The 25,109-nt window shown below is 43.9% G+C and overlaps 2 protein-coding genes across 2 annotated transcripts in view; both read right to left on the bottom strand.

The window, feature by feature from the left end:
* The window catches only part of LOC126252896 (collagen alpha-1(XV) chain-like), a 269,979-nt gene extending 254,038 nt beyond the window's left edge, over positions 1–15,941 (bottom strand). Inside the window, exons 1-2 of the mRNA XM_049953866.1 lie at positions 15,872–15,941; positions 13,703–13,789 (exon numbers count right to left, since the gene is read on the bottom strand). The gene's annotated coding sequence lies outside the window, so the exon portion shown is untranslated. The remainder of the gene's footprint in view (positions 1–13,702; positions 13,790–15,871) is intronic.
* The window catches only part of LOC126251399 (collagen alpha-1(III) chain-like), a 409,906-nt gene that overhangs the window by 27,776 nt on the left and 357,021 nt on the right, over positions 1–25,109 (bottom strand). The window contains exons 12-14 of the mRNA XM_049951802.1: positions 24,275–24,405; positions 15,872–16,099; positions 13,703–13,789 (exon numbers count right to left, since the gene is read on the bottom strand). Coding sequence (XP_049807759.1) covers positions 13,703–13,789; positions 15,872–16,099; positions 24,275–24,405 — 446 coding nt within the window. The remainder of the gene's footprint in view (positions 1–13,702; positions 13,790–15,871; positions 16,100–24,274; positions 24,406–25,109) is intronic.

Raw genomic sequence — 25,109 nt, forward strand, 5'->3', positions numbered from 1 at the left:
GTAAATATACCGCCATTTTAGAAATGTACATCAACAGTATAGTAGCCTGCTCATCCCCCTTGGACCAAGAATTGAATGGAAAACGATGCACGTTGACGCTTGGTGATGACCACTTTGCTAACAATGGTAACTGCATGTAAGTGGGACAACAAAAGGTGTCCGATGGATCCGTCGTTCGGTTTCGTCACATATCGGATTTGTGTGGAACTTCATGTCGACTTCCCTGTTTTTCCATTTCAGTGTCAAAACTGCGTGGTGATGTCAAACGTTTAAGTTTCTGTTGGTAGTCCCGAGCGCAAATTACTTCAGCATTTTGTCTCAGACGTCTCCGCCCAACGCAAAGACCAGTCTTGTCATTTACATCTTTGTTCATCAGTTTCAGGAACTGTTTTTGAAGAATGCCGATGTGAAGAAATAAAAATGCTTTACTAACGCAACTCTTTACATCAGATATCTTGTTAATCAATTGACCTCCCCCCCCCCCCCCCCGCCCCACCCAGAGCAATCGGACTACTTCTTTGTGTCACCTATACTTGCTTCACACGGTCAAAGAGAGAGACCGGACGTGATGGGAGCTCTGAAAGTAGTAAGACTCCTTCACACAGTGAAAAAAGGTGAAACGAATATCACAGCCGTATATCGACACTTTTTGGAGAAAGGTATCGACATATCGGTCGATCGATATTTTATCAACGGCCCTAATGTCTATTGCCTGAAGCATACGCGTTACGTTCAGCCGCTGTGACGTTCACGAAGAAGGAAGGATGAGGAACGTGAATTGACTGTAGTGACGTAGCGGTTGGTCAGAGGCTTCCTCATTTCGACAATCGATGGTCGTCTTTGTCAGTGTCAACACGTACAGTGTGCCACTTCATATTATGGAGGGCAGTACATTTACTTGTCATCGGCAGTACTGAAGCAACCGTCCTGAAATTCTCCTGAAATTACGTAAAGGAGTCAGGGAAACGTAAAAAAAAAAGCAACATCAAATAAAGGTAGTTCCGTGTTGATGAACCGATTCTTCTCCGTTTCTTGCCGTGTGTTACGAGGTGCTTGTGGTTCTCGCATCCAGTTTCACCGACCTCACTACTAAGTACCAACGTTCTGAGTGTACCCCTTGATAATGCTTACAGGGATTTTCAGTCGATGATGCTGAGGATTCGTTATGCTGAATCAGGCACCCATTTTATTGCCTTTTTCCTTTTTTGAGTGATGTTGTCAGCGTTTACTCTTCATCCATTTCGTTTCTCACTAAATCAATTCGTTTTCGTTACTCACCTGTATAAAACTATTCAAAATGAAATGTGACTGCTATGAAATTGGAATTTGACCAGTATATTTCCCTAAAAATAAAATAACTGCCATAACGAAGAAAGGAAACTCCAGCGACTAAGTACAGAATCGCAGCCGTTGTTATTAGGCCATTCAGAAATTTTATCTAATTTTGCAAGGGAAAGATTGGAATGTAAAATAAACCAGCAATTAGGATAGCATCATTTCGGATTCGCCTAAATGGGCGAATGAAGCCTTACTCTGAGGTGAAAAACGTCACGTAAAAGTGATGTACGCCCATACAGATGGTGGTGGTATTCTGCACACCAGGGCATTGGGGGAGCCGTAATTTGTACTCAGGTGATTCACGTGCAAAGGTTTCCGACGTGATTGTGCCCGCGACGGCTGGAATTAGCAGACTTCCAACGCGGAATGGTAGTTGGAGCTACAGGCATGGGGCATTCAGTTTCGTAAATCGTTAGGAAATTGAGAATTCCGAGATCCACAGTGTCAAGAGTGTACCGAGAACACGAAATTTCAGGCGTTGGGCAATGCCTCTCACCACGGGCAGCGCAGTTGCCGATGACTTACACTTACCGACCGAGAGCAGCGGCGTTTGCGTAGAGTTGTCAGTGTTAACAGACAAGCAAACTACGTAAAATAGCCGCAGAGATCAATGTGGGTCGTACGACGAACGTATCTGTTAGGGCTGTGCGACGAAATCTCGCGTTAATGGGCTACCGCAACACCGCCTCTCCTGGGCTCGTGACCACGTCGGATGAACCCTAAACCTTGTCAGATGAGTCCCGATTTCTGATGTTAAGAGCGATTGCCACCATTCGACTGCGATGCAGACCCTACTCAAGTTGTCAACAAGGCACTGTTCAACTGCTGGTGGCTTCATAATGATGCGGTCTGTCATCACACGGCGTGAATTTGGTCTTATGGTCCAACAGAGCCGATCATTGAATGGAAATTGTTTTCCGCTACATGAGACCACTTGTTCCGAAACAGTGACAGAATTTTTATGGATGACAATGAGTCATCCTGACGGGCCACAATTGTTCGCAATTGGTTTGAAGAACATTCTGCACAATTCGAACGGATGTTACGGCCACCCAGATCAGCCCATGTGAATCCCATCGAAAATTTATGGAACATAATCGGGAGGTCAATACGTGCAACAAATGCTACACCGGAGACACTTTCGTAATTACGGAGGGCTACAGAGGCAGCATGGCTCAGTATTTCTGTAGGGAGCTTCCAATGATGTGTTGAGAACATGCCACTTCGAACTGCTGCTGCAAAAGCAGGTCCAACAGAATACTAATAGGTATCGCATGGTATTTGTCAGCTCAGTTTACTACGTGTTATTTTAGAAATACGAATCGATGTAAATAGAATAATATATTATGCTATATTCATCAAGCCAGACGAAGACATTTGACCCAGTCGACATAAAGATTTGGTTTCGAGCAGTGAGCAAAGATGCAACTGGAAAAACAGAATACTAATTTTTAATTTAAAGGAAAGTTAGAATACAAAAACAGAAAGTAGCGATGTTAAGAAAAAGGTTAAAACTAGGTGAAGAGTCAGACATTGCTGTTCTCTTTCTCCATGGCTATTTCACTCGTTTGAAGAGAATTTAACCGGGATGAGGAAAAATTACGTAAATAACCAAAGGAAGCTCTATAACCATACACTGAATTAGGTGTTTCAGATGTTGGTAGAATACCACAAGCTACAGGTAAATACAAGTAAAACATACTCCTGTCGATAAAAAATACAAGTAGAATTTGAGAACCAAATCAGAATAGTGAAATAACGACGGAGAAAGGTGAGCAAATACTGCCTTTGGACAGTACAGTGAAGACCACAGGAGCCTAAAAGAACGATCTTAGTGACCAAATGAACCCTCACATATGAAAGAAATCCGTTAACAAGCTTTTTTTCTACGTCATGAGATGGTGTTTGAAGGTTTTCGATTATAAAAGCAATGCTTTCGTCTGCTGCACAATATAATTTTCTCCTGACAGCTAAGATATTTTTTATTTATTTTGCGCGCAACACGTTTCCATTATCAAGCGTATGACACTTTTAAGTGTGATGCAGCAACTGCCATATCACGTACACCACGCATGTGAATATTACGTATGGTGATCTTCGGTACAAAGACTGGTTTGGTGCACTTCTTCTCACTTGTCTAACGTATCCAGAACTCTCGACGTCTGCACAGATACTGCAGTCTTTATCTATTAGAACCAGCTTAATGTAATGAAGCATTAAGCTCCCTCTGCAGGTTTCAATTTTTACCCCTCATACAGCCTTGCAGTGCCAAAATAACAATTTCTTGTTGCCCCAGGATGTGTCGTATCAAGCGACCGCTTCGTTTAGTGAGGTTCAAGCATAAATTTTCTTTCGCCACTTACATTCAGCAACTCTTCATTAGTTCCTCTATCTACCAATCTCATCTTCATCATTACTCTGTAACACCACATTTCAAAAGCTTCTCTCTTACCTTGTCTGAACTGCTTATCATACACGTTTGACTTCCATACAAGACTACATTATAGACAAATACCATAAGAAAAGACTTCCTAACATTTAACTTTATATTAGATGTTAACAAATTCCTCCTTTCCATAAACGATTTTGATGCTATTGCTAATCTGCATCTTACGTTCTCCATACGTCTGCCATCATTATTTAGTTTGCTCCCCAAAAAGCAAAATTGATCGACTACTTTCAGACTCTTTTCTAACAGCGTCGCCTGATTTGATTCGACTAGACTGCGTAACCTTTGCTTTACTTTTGTTGATATCAGTCTTATAGACTCTTTTCAAGCCGGTATCAATTCCATTCCACTTATGTTCCACGTCCTTCGACGTCCCTGACAGCGTATCAAGTCATCAGCAAAGTTTAAAAATTTTATATTGTTCTCCATGACCTTAACTTATATTTCCTTATTTCTCCTTGGTTGGCTTTACTGTTTGCTGAATATACAGATCGAATAACGTAGCTTACCTCCCGTTTATATTTTCCCATTATTGTCCTGAGTATACGAAAAGCTCTCTTGATAAGGGGCGAAATTTCTCGAAACTTGTCGCGAAGTAAATAAGTAACAATGAATCGCAACTGGTAGCAGCAATTGCTAGTTTACAATAAACGAAAACATTATCGACAAACTTGCACTTCAGAATAAGTAAAAAATTGTCACTTATTTCGTTTCGAGTGTTTTACGCTATGATGTGATTCGTGGACTTGGTAAACAGGGATGGAGAGAATCAGAAGTAGTAGTGATATGGGTGTGGAGAAGCGCAACAGAGGTTGAGGTGCCGAAAAAGAGTGCTTTGTCGGTGGATATTAACGTCGGAAACGAGTTTCTTTTGTGTCGCTTGCAGCTGCTTATACGAATTTCGTGCAACTTCATAGTTAGGTCGGTTTCTTCCACCTGAGCTAAATTTCCACCTCTAAACACTACTCTTTCGATGGACAGTGGGCACTTATGCAAAGACCATAATCGGAGTATACAATACAAGTAGCAGCTGCGAGTTGTAATGATCCCTAATTGTGATTCATATATTTCAACCAATATGAATACACGGAGTGACAGGTCATAGATAGTTTTTGGAGTAGCAAGGTAATCAACAATGCTTAAATTGAAGAAAAAAACGGGATGAACGGCGTTTATGTAGCGCAACAATCTGCAGAAGTAAAAGACATCGAACAGTTCGTAAAAGACAGTGTTTAGGGCGGCAGTTAAGGTCCATTAGAAGTCGCGGCGGTTTCGCAAGAGTCCAGCGGGAGGTAAAGGCAAGCGTACGGCTGGTCTGCTGGTTATTAGGAGCGATCAGCAGCCGCGGCTCGATACGCCCTGCTCAGGTGCTTCCGGGCAGGAATTACGCCGGTGCCGGAGGCGTCAGGGCGGCGAGCGAGCGAGCGCTAATCTGCACGGCTGCAGGCGCCATAAAACCCGGCGGCCGCACCTGCAGGCGACGCGGACAAGGACGCCCTCCGCGCCGCCCCGCAACGCAGACGACGCCTGGCGTCACGGCGCCACCTTCTCCGCTACAAAGAGGCGCCTCCGCCTGGAGCCACGTCAGCCTCAGGCCTCAGCACAAATGAAACTCGTTATCGACGCGAACTGACGATTGGTCTCTCGCGTCATTGTTCCTGTGTAGCTCGACAAGACTTAGCAGACAGCGCGACTGCATAGCAACTCACCACTAAATAGTCCACAGTGTGGTACCGACCAGCTGCAGCCCTATTCTGTATCTTTCAGTTGCTTTGCCGGTCGGTTCGGTATTTGAACGCACCGAGCGGTACAGTTACCGAAACAGAGCCTCTGTGCAATTCCTTAAGACGTTCGGTAGCGAGTCAGTACAGAACCCGAGGCGCTGAGGTGGGCCTGTGCCGTGTTGCCATCTCTCGTCGTGCCAACCGATCAAAAACGAGTGAACACAGCTACAGGCATGTTCATCTGACCACTGTACACCCGGCGTGGCGCACTGCAATGCATACAACGCCACACACCCGAAATTGCCAGCTGACACAACTACCAGTCGCCCTATTCTCATTATTGTTTTCGAAGATGTGTTTACAGTGAATAGTGGTGGTCATGTAAGATATTAGTGGGAATACTGGAAGAAAATGAAAAGGTTAGCACATTCAGGTGCAAAGGGATGGCTGTATATGATGGGCTTTCACGTACGATCTTATTCCCTCAACAAAATCATGGGCCGCCTTCCTACTCAATCTGTACACAAAGATGCTCTGATGCATTTCAAAACAGTTCATCTCGGCGGCGGTTCGAGAAAAGTAGGTTCTCTTCTCTCATCATCATCATCATCACCATCGAACAACACAAAAAGAACACCACACTACCCACGCATCCAGTACACTCACGTACAGTCTACAAATACAGAGATGGTACAGCTCTCGTATGGCAGCACGGGAAGATTCTTCCCAAGTCTCGTGTGATATCCCAGCCAACTATGCCATACGACTTTACTTCTATTCTGGTAGAAAACTAGCTGCCTCACTCTCGTGGACTCTATGGTCTGCAAATATTTTTTTGTTTTGTTTTTTTGCTTTCTTCAATCGAATTTCGACGTTGTTACAAACTGGAACATCTTCTTTACTTTTAAAGCTATTTAAGGCCATAGAAGTATGGTCTTTCCCGAATGTACTTCTCACCAAAAAGCGATTCTGGTAGCTGGAGTCCATCATTTATGTTAATCCTGCCTTTTGCGTTCTTGTGGTGGTATTTCCACAGAAACTTTCACCCCGTAACACGTATTTTTCATAACTAACCGAGAAGCGAAACACAGTTTTCACAGATGCAGCTTTAATTTTTTTAATACATGCAGATCTTTTTTTTTAATTTTATTCCACTCTTTTACCCCCTTATGGGTTGACTTTCTAAAAACATTGAAATATGTATTTCTTTATTTGTGACAGAGAAGTTACAAATTTTCATAGATTTAACCTTTCATCCCATATTTCATCCCCTTTATAGTTGAACTTCCAGAAACACTGAAACACGATGATTTTTTTATTTGTAACCGATAAGACAAATACCAAATTTCATAGATGTAGCTTCGAAAATACTTGTAATTCTTTAATAATTAATTATTTCCTAAAAAGCTTTCACCCACAATTTCACCGCCACAGTAGTTAAATGCTCCAATACGTATTTCTTTATTTCTGACTGAGAAAAGCAAATACCAGTTTTCGTAGGTTTAGCTTCAAAAAAACTTAATAGTGACATATTTTCAAAAAACCTCTTACCCACTACTTAAGCCTCTTACAGGTGTAATCCCGAAAAATCCTTTCTTAAACGATATCTACAGCATAAGATCAACACCCTCATCAAATTTCAAATTTCTATCTTTAGCTGTATGTTCAAATGACTCTGAGCACTATGGGACTTAACAACTGAGGTCATCAGTCCCCTAGAACTTAGAACTACTTAAACCTGACTAACCTAAGGACATAACACACATCCATGCCGGAGGCAGGATTCAAACCTGCGATCGTAACGGTCTCGCGGTTCCAGACTGAAAAGCCTAGAACCGCTCGGTCACAGCGGCCGGATAGCGATACGTGCTGGCCGATGATGAGTCAAATACTCACGACACTGCCTCATATATATGAACACTGTATCTTTACTATTCTGTTAGATAACACCAGTACCTTCGTTTCATAGAGCTTCAGATTCCACACGGCTTCAACAGTCTGGTTACTTTATATATGAGTTAATTTGTTCAGTATGAACGAAAGCGTATAACCCTGTTTGTGTCGGTTTTATTACATTCGCATCATCCACTGTAAGAGTCTAGTCAGGATAATTTGTGCTCCGTTTTAAGAAAAGCTAGTTTTTCACGCACATTAATGTTTTTGATGTATCTCCGGAACTGTATGTAATGCAGTGATATGAGTTTTCACGTACATATCAGTGGTATATGTGGATGCTGTCTGCAAGATGTTTTCCGAATATAGTACACTGAAGCGCCAAAGAAACTGGTATAGGCATGCGTATTGCATACAGTGATATGTAAACAGGTAGAATATGGTGCTGCGGTCGGCAACGCCTATGTAAGGACAAGTGTCTGGCGCAGTTGAACGATCGGTTACAGCTGCTACAATGGCAGTTTGCCAGGATTCAAAAGAGTTCGAACGTGATGTTATAGTCGGCGCAGGACCGATGGTACACAACATTTCCGAGGTAGCGATGCAGTGGGGATTTTCCCGTACGACCATTTCCCGTGTCCGGCAGGTTGCATGCGACGCATAGTGGAGAATTTGCAAGATAAAAAAAATGGCGTGTGACTAGGGCCTCCCGTCGGGTAGACCGTTCGCCGGGTGCAAGTCTTTCGATTTGACGCTACTTCGGCGACTTGCGCGTCGATGGGGATGAAATGATGATAATGATTAGGACAGCAAAACACCCAGTCCCTGAGCGGAGAAAACCTCCGATTCAGCCGAGAATCGAACCCGGACCCTGAGGATTGACATTCTGTCGCTCTGACCATTCACCTACCGGGGGTGGACATTTGCAAGGTGAACTTGGTGGAGACAAGAAGGATTGGGAAGTTTTCTGTTGACAGTGACGTACCACATGGAGCGTGCAGTAGTGCGAAGAAAAGGAATAAAAATAGTTCAAATGGCTCGGAGCACTATGGGACTTAACATCTGAGGTCATCAGTCCCCTAGAACTTAGAACTACTTAAACCTAACTAACCTAAGGACATCACATACATCCATGCCCGAGGCAGGATTCGAACCTGCGACCGTAGCGGACGCGCGGTTCCAGAAAAGTAACACTTATCGCCCGCCATGTATTGCGCCCCTGCAGTGCAGGTACTTCCGTCACATTTTGGGCGAGAAATACTGGCATCTCATTGCAGACCGCCTCCGTCGACAAAGAGTATACAGGCGGCAAAGCGGCAGAGAGATAGCTATGCTCCAGGAAAAAAAGAGTTCAATCTGATAAGAGCGCTGGGTTGTCCATCTAAATCACTTGAGGGGCCAAAAATGATGATGATGTTGGTTTGTGGAGCGCTCAACATCGTGGTCACAAGCGCTCGTACAACATCCAAATCTTTCCATTTCCGGTATCGCCACTTCCTGAATGATGATGAGATGACGAGGACAACACATCGGAGAAAATGCCCGACCCGGTCTTGAATCGAACCCGGGACCCCGTAATCCTGAGGCAGCAACGCTAGCGAGTAGACCACGAGCTGCGGGCAGGGCCAAAGAGGCTGGGGCATATTACTAAAAAAAAAATAAGCTGGTAAAGCACATCAGCAACATCGCCACATCATCGACGGTGACCTGATAAAAAGCGCCCGTGCTCGATCCAGAATATGGTATAGACCCACACCCCCTGAAGCCTGGGGGACAGTGAGGTTCTCACTAACAAATGACCCCATCATAGCTAACATGTGGCGAGCCAGGGCGTGCAGGACTGGAATGGTTTGCGCTATGTGAGGGATCTACGATGCTATGTGAATGCTGACATAGCATTTACATTGCGGCAGTCATCCGCAGTTGAGGGTCGCAGAGCGCCGCAGGTCAGCCATCCCAAGGCAACATAAAGTATGGATCAAGTTGAGTGCATCAACATTCCCCTCAGACAGGGCAGTACAGACAGACATTGCCTGTGATTTACCGATACTACTGGCCATTAAAATTGCTACACCAAGAAGAAATGCAGATGATAAACGGCTATTCATTGGACAAATATATTATACTAGAACTGTCATGTGATTACATTTTCACGCATATTGGGTGAATAGATCCTGAGAAATCAGTATCCAGAGCAACCACCTCTGGCCGTAACAACGGCCTTGATACGCCTGGGCATTGAGTCAAACAGAGCTTGGATGGCGTGTGCAGGTACAGCTGCCCATGCAGCTTCAACACGATACCACAGTTCGTGAAGAGTAGTGACTGACGTATTGGAACTAGCCAGTTGCTCGGCCACCATTGACCAGACGTTTTCAATTGGTGAGAGATCTGGAGAATGCGCTGGCCGGGGCAGCTGTCGAACTTTTTCTGTATCCAGAAAGGCCCGTACAGGACCTACATCGATTCCCGGCGGGGTCAGTGATTTTCTCTGCCTCGTGAAGACTGGGTGTTGTGTGCTGTCCTTAGGTTAGTTAGGTTTAAGTAGTTCTAAGTTCTAGGGGACTGATGACCATAGATGTTAAGTCCCATAGTGCTCAGAGCCATTTGAACCATTTGAACCACGATCCGTTACAGCCATGCAGATAAGATGCCTGTCATCTCGACTGCTAGTGATACGAGGCCGCTGGGATCCAGCACGGCGCTCCGTATTACTCCCTGAACCCACCAATTCCATATTCTGCTAACAGTCATTGCATCTCGACCAACGGGAGCAGCAATGCCGCGATACGATAAACCGCAATCGCGATAGGCTATAATCCGACCTTTATTAAAGTCGGAAACGTGATGGTACGCATTTCTCCTCCTTACACGAGGCATCATAATAACGTTTCAGCAGGCAACGCCGGTCAAATGCTGTTTGTGTATGAGAAATGGGTTGGAAACTTTCATGTCAACACGTTGTATGTGTCGCCACCGGGGCCAACCTTGTGTGAATGCTCTGAAAAGCTAATCATTTGCATATCACAGCATCTTCTTCCTGTCGGTTAAATTTCGCGTCTGTAGCACGTCATCTTTGTGGTGTAGCAATTTTAATGGGCAGTAGTGTACATTACGGGAGCTGTGTGAAACTTCGCCGAAGGCCGCCACCCACAGGAACGCTGCCTACGTTGGCACTTCGAAGCCAGAGGACCAAAACGTCCACGTATTCGGTGCAGCGATTTCCTGTCAGTCATTGTTGTACGCCCCAAAACAACGATTCTAGAGTGAAGGCCGTAAGATGAGTAGCATCTTGGAAAGTGTACAGCAGCTCCGACAGGAGTACTGCTGTCTCACCAAGCACCTGATCAGGATCGGTTGGATGAGACTATAACTATACAGCACACTGGATTTCGCTCCATGCAGGAGACGTATGCTCGCCTAGACAATAGTTTCTGGGTATCCCACACGCCGGAGGATAGCTGTAATAAAGAATGATTGACCCGATCAAATGTCTGGATCAAGTCTAAAGACGTCAAAGCGTTGGGAAAATGTTGAGCTCTAGCAAGGGCTATCAGATCCCTGTAGCGGCAGAGAACTATGTGAATGTTGTACGGCGCGACTAGCGATAGCTGATCAGAGCTCATGAGGTGACAGGTAGGCCTCATAAGTCGCTCCGTCATAACACGAATAAAGACTTCCGTGTCGCTATTTAGCAGGGTCAAGGGGCGATAATCACTGATATGCAGACCTCGTGTTTCGAGCAGAAAAATCGTATATACAGCCCATGTTCAAAGTTATGTTTGAAAAAAAAATGGTTGAAATAGCTCTGAGCACTATGGGACTTTGACATCTGAGATCATCAGTCCCCTAGAACTTAGAACTACTTAAACCTAACTAACCTGCCCGAGGCAGGACTCGAACCTGCAACCGTAGGGGTCGCTCGGTTCCAGACTGAAGCGCCTAGAACCGCTCGGCCACAACGGCCGGGTATATTTGAAAACGTTTAGAGTTTTCTCATTATCCTTTGTAAAAAAAAAAAAAAAAAAAAAGGAAATATTAACACCATTTTAAGAAGTCATTTCAGCACAAAATTGAAGAAAGATGTAGACTGAATTCTGTATGTCATAAGAAATGTGGGTACGTTGGCGTCACTAAGACCAGGCCGGGCCAATCAGCGCTCCTGCCCAGCGGTACGAGCGCCACGGCGTGTGCTAGCGAGGGTGGGGTGGGGCTGGCGGGGGGACGGGGCGGAGGGGAGGGCAGAAAAGCGAGGCCGCAGCCGGACGCCGCTAGGACGAGCAAGTTGGCCTGGTCGCAGTTTGCCAACAATACTAGCTGTGCTAAATTCTGAACTAGGAACACCACTGCGACTCAGCACCTGATCAAAAAAAAGATGAAGTGGACAAGTCACATCACTCAATGCTGAATGGGAATTGCTATTAGAACATCAGGCAAAGTGCTTTAACACACCATCGCCCTATTATGCGTCAGAAAAGCATTCACTGAAACATCGTTACAATACCAGGCACAAAGTCGATGCCTTTAGGAAAAAACAAAAAGCTGCATTAAGTGAATATAGAGTAGTAAAAATCATTTATGGCGGACATCACCAATTATTTGATTTCATCTTTTACGGCAAGGGGAGAATGATTCGCTAACAGATATGACAGACAAGAGTGGTGCTACAGGACAAACGTTAATCCTATGGAAAAATCAGTTTGAAGTACATGATACAGAACACTTCCGATAACTGAAGGCAGTCATTTCTCGGCCAGACATGACTACCTTCGCTTCAGTAATTAAAAAATTCCGTCATGAGTTCCCAAAAAGATTTTAATCCCTCTCACATTGATTTTGTTTTATTTGTAAGCCGTTCTCGCTTGTGGCTCGTGATGTATCTCCCCATCACCTTCGAGTTGAGCTGATAGACATACGTGTAGCACCCAGCTCCATGAGGTGTTAGAACAGTCTAGAAATTTACACAAACCTTATAAAAAGTTGGCACGAGAGCCATATCCTCGACTGCACAGACAAATCGGAAGAACTAGTTCAACGTTTGATTCAATGTGTGTGTGCGAATGGTTTTATTTCCTGTTTTGAAACTGAGAAAGTCCCACAAACGTTCAACTTTAACATTTCAATTTGAGTAACACCATACGTTCGTATCACAAACCATAGTTCAAGGGAGGTTAGTACCTGCTTCTTCGCTTGCGTAATCTGTATTTTTCTTTTCTTTTTTTTTTGCCTTTATTCAAAATTTTTGTTGTTCGCAAACTGCCACACCTTTTAAATTTTCACTCCAATTAAGACCACAGAAGCATGGTATTTCCCGAATGTGTTTCTGATCAAAATGAAGTTCTGGTAGGTTGAGTCCAAGATTTTTGTTAATCGCGCCTTTTGCGTTGTTATGGTGATATTTTCATAGGATTATCATCTCATAAATATATCTCTTTATAAACCGAGACGTGAAATATCGGTTTTTTTAGATTTAGGTTTTAAGATTTTTAATGTAACGAAATATTGTCTCAATAATTTTCACGTCTTATTTCACCTCCTAAAGGGTTGAATTTTCAAAAACAGTGACAAACGTATTCTTTAATTTCTAATTGAGAAGCTAATTACAAATGCTCGTAGATTTAGCTTTAAAATGTTTTTATAATGAAATAATTTCGTAAAACATTTCATCCCCAATTTCACTATCTTAGGGGACTGAAGTTACAAAAACATGTACTTTTTTTATCTCTAACTGAGAGGTCAACTACCAATTTTTATACATGGAGGTTTAAAACGCTTTCGTAGTTCTTTAATAATGAATCATTTCCAAAACAACTTTCACCCACTATTTTACCCCCTTAAAGGTTGAATTTCCAAAAATACATTTACATATTTTTTTAATTTGTGAGAGAGAGGCTAAATGTTAATTTTCGTAGATCTATCTTCAAAACTGTCTTAATTACGACAGATTTTTAAAAAGCCTTTCATCCCCTGTTTAACCCCCTTAGGGTGGTAAATTCCAAAAATCCCTCTGCAGTATTCAATTTTCTATCCTTAACGGTTTGAGCTAGGCGTTGAGGAGTCCGTGAATGAATGAGTCAGTCAGGATATTCCCTTTTATATATGATGTTTATGGTCTTCCACTGCAGAGTAATGGTTACTTCCGACTGCCATCTTTGCATCACGCCAAAACCGAAATACCCTTCATATCTGAATGTTATTATACATGTATCGTCTTTGCAAGAACATACCATGAGATCCTTGTGTATAAGGCCCTTGTGTAGAGACAATGTAAGTACAGAACAGTCACACGTAGACGTACCTTTGTGGCGTCACAGCAGTCTCCTTTCTCTCCTTTGAGTCCAGGTTTCCCAGGTGGCCCAGGTTCTCCAGGGAGACCAGGCAGACCCTGTAACAACAGCGCATTAATGCCCACAATGTGTTTTGTTGACTTTCGAATTTTCAGTTCTGTGGAAGAATCTTTTATATTACAATAGGCTGAACATTTCTCTACGAACTTTGTCATCGCTTTGATATACTTCTAAACAATCTGTTGCAGTATTTATCAGTTAACTATGTTTTTAAAAACCTGCTTACACTGTACCATCAAGGGTAATTAAATAACTGAAAGTTCTAAGAATCCTTCGAGCAAAATAGAACTACATCACATTTCATCATCAGTTTATGACAGCAATTAGATGTGTTGTATATATGCAGACTGAAGCAATGCATGAAAATTTGTATCAAGCCCAGGATTCGAACCCTGGTCGTCTGCTCCCGAGGCAAACTACCCTAGCACACATCCCTCCTCAATCCAGATCCTCATTGATGCCTCAGTCCACTTCGTATTCCCCCAGTCTGCGTATATGTATCATAGATATGTGGGGCTTGAAAAATCTGGAACCATACAGTTTCAATTGGAGGTGTACCTATAGACAAGAACAATATAAAAGGTATTCTGATCAATTAAAGTTTACTTTTGTAAAGTAACAATTTATTTCATTTACTTTTCACTGCTCCTCTCGTTGGAAGTTTGTCTTCTTCAAAATCAATAATCTGGAATAAAATATGGGTTAAATGAGTGTGACAGCAACTGAAGTACTTTTGAACTCCGACAAAGATAGATTCGGTTACAATATCTGTATAGTACATGCTTCTGTTTTTACCTATCGTGATAAGAAATATGAACAGCCTTATAGGTTCCTCGGTTTACTCAGTGTTCCTCAATTTACGCAGGACTGAATGAGGAGGAACAGGAGGAGGAAGCTGAGATGTGACAGTAAATAAGCAAACGTGCTGGCAATCTAGCCAAGAAAACACGAAATGCTGTACATGGATGGGCACCTAAAGCAGTTAATACACAGGATAAGTAATAAATAGGATAAGCAACATTATTTCTGTACTAATAACCATTTGTGTGTGTGTGTGTGTGTGAGACTGGCAGTCAACAGCTCGAAGAAACCATTCCGAGGTATTCACCGTCACTCACATTCGGTGATGGTACTAACAAATCTCCCGTCTATCCTGTCTACTTTCTATATTCTTCTTAACAAAACAACAAAATTTTATTTATATTTTAGCCTTAAATTATTGTTACTTTGAAAAGTATCATTCTTTGTAAATATTGTAGATAAAACAAAAGAAAAGAAAAACGAAAATTATAATATGTACGACCTGTTTTAAACATCAGGTAACAGGTCTATAATTTGGCAATAAATAAATAATAAATCACCAAACAATCCCAGCTTCCTGGATGGCCCATGTCCCGCATACTTACTATGAAACCTGCTGCCACAGCATTACCACGTGGCACTAGTATCCCTAGATGTTCTGGTACTTCCTATGACAGCATCTGGCCCATGTCACCACGTGGTCAAGATTCCTATGATGTGCATTGCTCTTCGTCCAATGCATCAGCGCCATGTGCTACCTGACTTACTGTAAGCCACCTTTGTACTTACCATGCGGCCAATTGGTCCAACATCACCAGAGAACCTAGTCTTCCCCATAAGCCTCCCCACGAAAGGCATTCTCCACAACTGACCTCACATAACAATGGGGGCCCAGAAAGCTCCTAGAGCATTCCAGCACCTCATATAACCAAGTTTGCTACGTGTCCTCTAAACACTCTGAGCCCCTAAAACTTACTAGTAACAGGCTGAATATTTTTGTCATCACAGGTTTTTCACTTTCCTAGAGAATCCCATCCTCCAGTTCTTAAAGAAATGCTGAGTGTCCTCATGTTGCCAAATATTCTCGTCTTCATTTCAGGCCATCTGCACCTAGCACATACCACGAATCTGGCTGGTGTCACATTCCCGTGTGTTCCCTATTCCCTAGTGGCCTCATCCGTCGGTACTTACTATGAGGGCAGCTGACCCACCCTGCCACACGGTTGTGTCTTCGCTGGAGAGTTCCTGCATGTGCCCCTGACCCCCTACCGTGATGCTGTCCTCCCCACACAGACCCTCCCACAGTCCTCCCCACTCACCGTGAGGCCGGCCGCCCCCAGGTCTCCCCGCGGCCCCGGCTTGCCTGGCGGCCCCACGGGCCCCCGCGGCCCCCGCCGCCCTCGCCGCCCCGGGTCGCCCTTGTCGCCCTTCTGCAGCACCAGCGGCGTGCCGGCGCCCACCTCCACGCGTGGTCCTGGCGGACCGCGCTCTCCCTTCGGGCCCGGCGCTCCGGTAGCTCCGGGCAGGCCGCGCTCGCCACGGTCGCCCTGTGGACCTCGTGGGCCCCGCAACAACAAAAAGGAATGAAGGCTGGAGTTAATCGAGGTCATTTGAGAACCAAATCAAAGTAAGACACAGATGGCAAAGGCAACTGACAGAGGTACAATAACAACTGTCGAAATGACTGATATCAGAACATTAAAGTGTTGTGTACATAGTGCCGCGTAGTCAGCGCGTAAACAACTTTCCCACTAGAGCGCGCCCCGCTATGCACAACAGCGCAGGCATAGCGCTCGTCCGTCTCCGCACTACGAGATGGCGCTGCCTTAGAGACGGACTAAATTCTGCTTCCGCCGATCCGCATATTAACATGTAACGCAGCCAATTAGATTGCTGCTAATGTAGAACCTTTTCTCCTCGCGGATCACACTCGCGCAGTGATACATGAACGCACGAGGTATTATAACGAGTGTACAGACCTCCGATTAGTCAGTCTGCGTTGGTCTGTACCAGTCTGCATTAGTCTGTACCAGTCTGCATTAGTCTGTATCAGTCTGCACCTAATAAGATTATCATATTCCTGTACATAGACATGAGGAGAAATGTATAGACACTTTGTCAACTATCAGAGATATGTGAGAATAACATTAACGTACCAAGACCAAAGGAACTTCAGATTGTCAATTGTAAATAGCATCCAGAATCAAGTTACGTAATTTTTGCTTTTTATTATTTTAATAAATGTGTGTGAAAATTAATCAAGTTCTGTTTAAAATTGGTCACCGTCAATCTGCTACTCTAAGCATGCAAGTGGCATTTCTATCGTCTGACCTAACGCCACGATAAGAACACGAGACATATTGCTGACACTCGCCTACTTCGTTAGAGCGACAAGTCAAATAATCTGATGGTGTGTGTACCGAAGGTCTTACAGTACACACAGCACATAAAGCAAGCATAAAGGTGGATGATTTGATTTGGATTTCAGTGGCATCCCGAGTTCTAGTCCAGTGATTTTATGCAGGGTGAAAACTATTTAAACCGATAAACTCTGGGAGGTTGTAGAGGACAACAAATATTTTTCCCTAATGTCATTTTTTCCTATGAGGAGTACTTAAACCGGTAGAGGAAGATTTATCTGGCGGCAAATTAATTAAACCAGCAAACACTTTTCCATTTTTTATGACCAAGAGACAACACATTAACAGAACCCAATTTCAATTACAGTAGATTTTCAAAAATGCCTCCATTGACACGTAAACAAAGGTTACACCGTCGGATCATGTTCTGTCTGACATGGGCAAAACCCCAGGAATATTTTGAATTGTTCCTACTGCTGCTACTATCCGGACAATCAGATCCTCTTTTGATGCAACAGGAGTTGTGTAAATAAGGTTGTGCATCTCTTCCCACACAAAAAAATTCCAGAGGCGAAATATCTGGGGGATCGAGCAGGCCATGGTACAGGACCACCTCTACCAATCCACGGTTTTGGGAACCGTCGGTCCGGGAATCGACACACATGACGACCGAAATGTGCCGGCGCCCCGTCATGTTGGAACCTCATGCGTTGTCTTGTAGGGAGCGGGACGTCTTCCAGCAATTCTGGCAATTCTCTGGCGAGGAAATTGTAATGGCGCCTGCCATTTAATGGCCTAGATAGCAGATGCGGCCCAATTATACAGTCACCAACAACACCGACCCACACATTTACGAAGAACCGCACTTGATGAGCGCTACTAGCTGTGGCATGTGGGTTATCCCTGTGAGCTCACAGACGTGAAATGATTGGTTTCCATTAATTATGAAGCTGGAAATTCTCGTATTGTTTAAGTAGGTCGTCTGCTACTTTTATTTCCACAGTTTCCTCGACCGCTGAATCCCAGAAGAATGAGGCTTCACGCAGTCAATTGAACGGCCAGTGAAAGTACAGTGTTCAGCCATTGCACTTCCGTTAGGCTGAGTTCAATGCAGCGGTCTTGTAGAGTAGTGTTGTTTGTTCCATACAATTTGTGACGCACTAACTGGCTGTGTTGTGATAAATGTCTATGACACATGCGCACTATACTACACAATATAAGTTGGTTTTAACTTAGCCACCGACTGATCTTGAAGATTGTTGTAGGCTTCACAGACGATTTATCGGAAGATAACGTATTGCTGTACGTCTCTGTTATCAACAAAAGACATTAAGCAAAGTAGCTTCACTTATCGTTTTTACTTCGACTGTGCAATCGATATGCTTTACATTTCCTTAGTCATTTTTGAGAACATTTCTCTTGGAGAACAGCGGTTCTTTTAATTACTTCAAAATGCACATGATCAGTCACAACAGCAAGAAACTTCTTATTTCTGTGAGGTTACGGTTTCGGTTTTCAGACCTATCACCATGATCGTAGGCGGTGGCGGCAGGCGCTACGACTCCACGAACGCTAACTGCTTAGTCGTCATATAAAGTGGTATAAAACACTTAAGCAACGGATTACTAACCTAGAAGTATATCAACGTGTACGCCACGCGGGTAACATCACAGTCAAGGTGACTGACTCTTTTTGTAATATAAATACTTATGCCTAGTCTATCACATACACCGATAACCGAAAACATTATGACCACTGATCACCGCGACGCTGGATGCCGTCTGGTGGAGTTTCGGTCACGTGACACATTAACAAAAGATGGACATAAGCGGGTATAACGAAGGGCAGATTATTATTACGCAGAGGCTGTGAACAAGTATCTCGAAAACGGCGAAGTTGGTCGAATGTTCACGTGCTACTGTCGTAAGCATCTACGAAAAGAGGTAGAAGGACGGCGAAACTATCACTAGCCGCTAAACGGTTGGACGTCGACGACTCTTCACAAAACGTGGGGTTCGGGGGCTTGTTTTCTCTGTAAAGTAGGATAGATGGTGATCTGTGACATCTCTGTCGAAAGAGCACAATGCTGGTGCACGCACAAGCGTTTCGGAGCACACCGTTCGTCGTACATTATTGAACATGGAGCTCCACAGCAGACTACTCCTACGTCTTTACATGTAGACGCAACAACATCGTCAACTATGACTGCAGTGGGCAATGGACTATCGGAATTCGACCGTCAATCAATGGAAGCCTGTCGGATCTTCGGGTGAACCATATTTTTGCTACACTAGGTGGACGGTCGTCTCCACACAGGCCGCGCGCCAAGGACGCGACTTGGTGTGAGCAGTATTATGCTTTGGAAGAGATTCTTCTACGCCTGCATGGGGCCTGTGGTAGTAATCGAATACACGCTAGCAGCTGCGAACCACCTGCATCCCTTCATGGTTGTTGTCTTCCCCGACGGCGGTGCCGTCATTCAGCTATATAATTGTCCGTGTCTTGGAACCAGAACGGTGCTACAGTGATTTAAAGTGTATTATAGTGAACCCGCGTTGATGGCTACCAAACTGGACGGATGTAAAGCCCATTGAACCCATCTGGGTCGCTATCGGGGGCCATCACCGCGTACGCACATCAGCGGCCCTTTGTTTGCGCGAATTACATGACCTGTGAGTAGACATAATGCCACGTACCTCCACAAACCTACCAACAAATTATCCTGTCCACGATGTGTAAAATCAGTAATGTAATTCGTTCAAGAGACTGACAAATAAGATATTAAGCAGGTGGTCGTTGTGTTTCGTCTCATCAGTGAATTTATGTGATGGCAGTAATCTGGCGGTTTAATGATAAGAAATATGTTCCGGAGCCTACCTTGATGTTGTCAGCTCACGACGTTACAGTTTACACCTATGCTACTTCACTGCACCGAATACATTTGGCGCTACGTGGATTTTATATTTTCATCACGTAATTGTTGACAAACCGATGCGCATACGCTGTACGAGTATTATGAGTGCAATGTGTCTGCACTTTAAATTTCCGGAAATCAGATGAGCACAGCAAGCTTCTGTCGAAACCTGTCACAGTGAAATAAGCAATATAAAGCGATCTTGGCGTCAGCAAAATTTCTTTCCATTTATTCCTACCACAATTAACAAGAAACTGGTCTATTGTTTGCCGTGAACGCATGCACAGTTTTAAATAAAGCGGAATGTTTATTCGGCACTGAAGGGAGCTCGTCGTCTCTGTTTTCCAGCTTTTCCAGCAAAACTTCACTACGATCAACGTAAGTTATACAGAATGCTTGCAGTGACCTGTTTTTCCTATCTTTCCTTTTAATTTTCGTTGTATCCCTGAAGAGTATGGCAACCCTTAAAAGGTGGCCGTGCGCCGGCGCAGGAGAATGAGAATCAACTAAGAAACTTTGTGTTGATAAGAAACCGAGCAAAAACAGGTAACGCGCGTAACGAGATTCCCTCAAGGGAAATGTGGGCGCCTCTACCAGTATACGGTTATTAAATATAAGAGTCGCTTTCGAAAGTTTGGCTTATCTTTTTCGCAGAATATTATGGCACTATATCTGGTAGTTAATGTTGTTTTCTCTGCTGTAACTGTGCGATTTATTCATTATTCTCTACAGTTCTACTTCGCTCAATTGCTTACAAAGCCTTATTTGTTGCAGTGACTTCAATTATAGACTAGTAAAAGTTATGTAATTTGAGCATTTGAGAGTTCTTTCTTAAAATTTGAGCGTGTTGTGTGCGTCGAAGCTATCTACTTATTTGCTAGTGTGTAACTTCCTTGTGTCTGTATCTTACTATTTGTAATCCTTACCCTTTCTATTTCGCATATCAATAGTGGAGAGTTTCACTGTAAACGTGTTTATTTTCGTCTTAATTCGCAAATGATAACAAAGTTACATCTTTACTTTCTTTCCCCGTGTAGTGGCAAGTAATATTTTATCTCCATAAGTGCCAGTATCTCGTACAATATGCATCGATTCCGTTTCCTCGTGTGGAGGCGCAGCATTTGAAAGCGAACAAAGGAAACACGGATAAGTTCACTTTCATGTTTCTGACGAAGACGAATGATCATTTTCACACGTTTATTTTTGAGATCGTCACAAAGTCGCGTTTCTGACATCAGGGTTTTGTCAGTGACATAATACAGTTGGACTGAGCTGTCAAAAGCGAAGCAGTTTTTGTCTTTACGACACAGATAATTTACGATGTGTAAATTAATCATTTAACTGAACAAATCGACAGTGTTGAGAGGCAGCCATTCCTATGTAAATGGTATATAATTGCACGTATGAGGGATTGCATGTATGAGCGAAACAGTCACTTCTATATGTCGGACATAATAGCGTTATCTTCGAAATAAAACGTTAACGGAAGGGTATCTCTGAACAGTTAACTCATTACTGAAGTATAAGATATTCTTACTGCTTTTGTAATGCAGGACATATCAAAAAGTCTGGACTCCTCAAAACTCGAAGCTTATATTGCAAGAATTTTTTAGCCAGAAGATAACGATATTTAATGTTTTTAGAAAACTGATCGATACAAAAGAAATGTAGACGCTAAATCAGAATTTCAGCCACTTTTGAAACATAAAATCTTCATCTGGCTTACAACATCAACATGTCAGCGGTCATATCATGATACACCGATCAACCAGAACATAATAAGCACCGACTTACCAACGTTATAAGCCCTTCCAGGCGATAGCAGCGACACCAGGCGAGGAATGACTGCTACAGCCAGACACACGCACCGCTCATGTTGTAACCGTGAATGGGGGAAGACGCACGATCTACAGTATCTGAGTTTGATCGAGGGCAGATTGCGATGGCCCGGAGGCTCGGGACGAGCATTTCGGAAACAGCGAGAACTGTCGGGTGTTCGAGGAGTGACATGCTACTCTTCAACACGTAGCGAAACCAAGGTGAAACGACGTTCAGACACTGTGGGGTCGCGCGGTCACCCCTCAGTATAGATGTCGGACGCCGAAGTCTGGTGTTAGCAGCACGACATCGACTACTACTACTGAAATGGGCTCGTGACCATCGGCACTAGACGTTGGCGCAGTGGCAGAACTTTGCATGGTCTGACGAATCCCGATACTTTCGTCATGCCGTGGTACGGCTCGGATCGGTCGTCTTCCAGGGAAACACCTTTTCTGCAGGACAGAGAAAACTTGGTGGCGCGTCCATTACGCTCTGCGGATCATTCACGTTGGTATCCAGTGGTCCAGAGCAGCTCGTGCGAGGCACCTTGACGGCCAAGGAGTGTCGTACAATGGCTGCAGACCATGTACACCCCTTCATCACTATCATGTTTCCTGAGGGCAGTGGCATTCTTCAGCAGTATAATGCACCAGGTCACAAGGCCATGGAATGTGATGGAGTGGTTCGAGGAACACAGCGGCGAGTTCCACTTGATGTGCCGACCCTGCAACTCGCCAGATCTGAACCCAGTCGAACACATCTTTGATGTGGCTGATCGTGGCGTCAGTGATCATCGCGCCCCCTGTCCGCATTTACGGGAATTAGGTGGCTTGCGTGTGCAGATGTGGTGCAAACTCCCTCCAGCGATCTAGGCGTCGTCGGTGTTATCCGTGCTAAAGGGACACTGTAGCTTTCTTTCATCTGCGGTTCAACTTTGCCTATAGTTCAAGTTTTAAAAGCGTTTTCTTTATTGGCATTACCATTTCTTTCCCTTTCTGTGACTTGTAGGCTACAAATACCTAAAATGATAGTGCGAAATATTTTAATATGACTAGTAATAAATATTTTTATATACAGCTGTTGCAAGTTGCAATGAAATTTTCATACGAAGTACAATTAGTTTACTTCAGGGTAACATTCGAATTAACTTTCATTTGGTGTACGTTAATAACACAACAAAAACTACAGAAGAGAGTGGATCGATTGCACATGTCTTTCAATGGTTAGGTCTGCAACCAAGGTGTGAATCATTAAAGTCCTATTGTCATCTAGTTATTATCAGCGATGTGTGGCATTAGCTTCCATGCTATAGCAAGGTGAGGAGTCGGAAGAGGCGTGCTGCAAGTGATCACAGCAGTATTGGAAAATTGTGGAAAAATTAAGTACGAATATCCAGGTAGTGAGTTTAGTCCCTTCCCCTCGAAACACCTCGTTTCACGTGTCCATACATAACACTGGACTAGATCAACAGAACTGCCGCCAAGAAAAAAGCACGGAAAGAAATGCGATGAAACTTTAGTGCGACTGGAAACGACGTGACTATCGACTGTCACAATTCAGTAATTGAGTTCCAAAGATATCGGAGAAATTTCAGATACTACGTTCACCACGTGTATAACGGTTTAAATGCAGAGCCCCAGGGTGTCATGAGCTACAAAACCATAGTCATAGACTTTCGGACGCTGTTGAAGCCTTCCGTGTGTGGTGAACTGACAAAAGGTGTATACAAGCAGTTCCTAGGGCCATATTTGTTTGCAAAAAAATTGCGACAGTGACAGAAGCCTGGATAGATGAAAATAATGGTTTAATTGTCCTTATTTGTCTTAGGAAGACAAATGTATGGACACAATGATGAGCCTAAGCGCCGCGACGAAGCGCACAAGGAGACTGGACGTGACGCGGCAAGGAAAGTAAGTGTGAGGGAATCAGGGATGAGCGGAGAATCAGTACAGCGACGTTATGGGGGATCCACTGACACAGTTAACTTCCGCAAAGGGTAGGTTGTTACGGCCCAGTGCCTATCAAGGAGCGTCTCGGAAATGGTGAAGGACGTCGGCTGCTCGTGTGCTGTCGTTGGGGACGCCGATGGGAGGACGGCGAAACCACCATGAGGTGTAAACGTGGCGGCCGTCACAGAACGTGAAGGTCGAGGGCTTGTCCGCTCTGTAAAGCAATGTAGACGGTGTTCAGTGGCAAATCGGACGACAGGGTACAATGCTGGTGCAGCACAAGTGTTTCGGAACACACCGTTCAGGACACGTTGTAGAACACGGGGATCGTCAGCGGAAGAACCTAACCTGCCAAGGATTAGCGGAATCAATCCATGCCACGCAGAATCGCTCCTGTATAGTATTCCAAAGGTGGACCAACAAGTTAGTAAACAGGGAGTTATAATTTTTTGGTCCATCACTCTAAGTAACACAAAATGGTGGCCCAAGTGCAGAAGTTCTACAACTCTGAGAATGGGTCGCGTCCTGTTGACGCAATAGCTACTTCCATTAAGTAGTTTCCCATTTCTGAAAGCTCAGTCACGTCTTGATCATGTTGCCGATAAAGATTTCTATGTCAAGAAGCCGCAATATTTTAACTGTTTGTTTGTTTGCAGCATGAGTTTGCCCTGAACTTACCTGCGGTCCTGGACCGCCGTCCTCCCCCGGAACTCCAGGTCGCCCTGGATCGCCCCTGTCGCCTTTGGGACCGGGTTCTCCAGGCGCGCCCTTTGGTCCAGGCTCTCCACGATCGCCCTTCTGTCCTGGAGCTGGAACACCGCCAACACTCTTAGTTGTGTACGAGTAAGTGTCGTCGACATTCTTACAACAAAATATACGGCAATGACCTTTGTCTTTGGCTTGGTTTATGGAACCACACTGCCAACAGCTTGCTACAGATACAGGATGCGCAAAATAAAACTGACTTGCAAAATATTTCACGCAGCTTTAGGTAGGCAGCACAGCTTACATAATACGGTCTTGTTGCGCCTAATATAAGTTCGGTTGACTATCTTAAGCTGAGTGAAATACATTTTAGTTTGGCCGCCCCGTAGAAAATGATACGTGGAGGATATCCAACGTAAATTATTTAAGATTTTCGTTCAATGTTAACATAAGTAGAACACTTACAGCGAAGGAATTTTGACATGTCTATTGTAGAAAAAATTAGAATATAACAAGAATTCTCCAATTATTGGCAAGCATAGGCTCGGAAATTAGTTTTCAAGCAATCACAGATAGTCACGAAATGTCATAAACACACGTTACTGTCTCGTGCAAAGTGAAAGAGTGACTTCCACATATGAGTATCTTCAAGACACAATGAAACTGAAAACAGATAATAACAAAATTTGATATACACACGTTACTCTCTCGTATAAAATAAAAGAAAGATTTTTATATTTGACTTTCTTCGTACACAATAAGAATGAAGCACTAGTTGGAGAGGCACCTTTAATTTCACAAGATATGA

Source organism: Schistocerca nitens, chromosome 4 (assembly GCF_023898315.1).
Source record: "Schistocerca nitens isolate TAMUIC-IGC-003100 chromosome 4, iqSchNite1.1, whole genome shotgun sequence".
In the NCBI taxonomy this organism is placed as follows: domain Eukaryota; kingdom Metazoa; phylum Arthropoda; class Insecta; order Orthoptera; family Acrididae; genus Schistocerca; species Schistocerca nitens.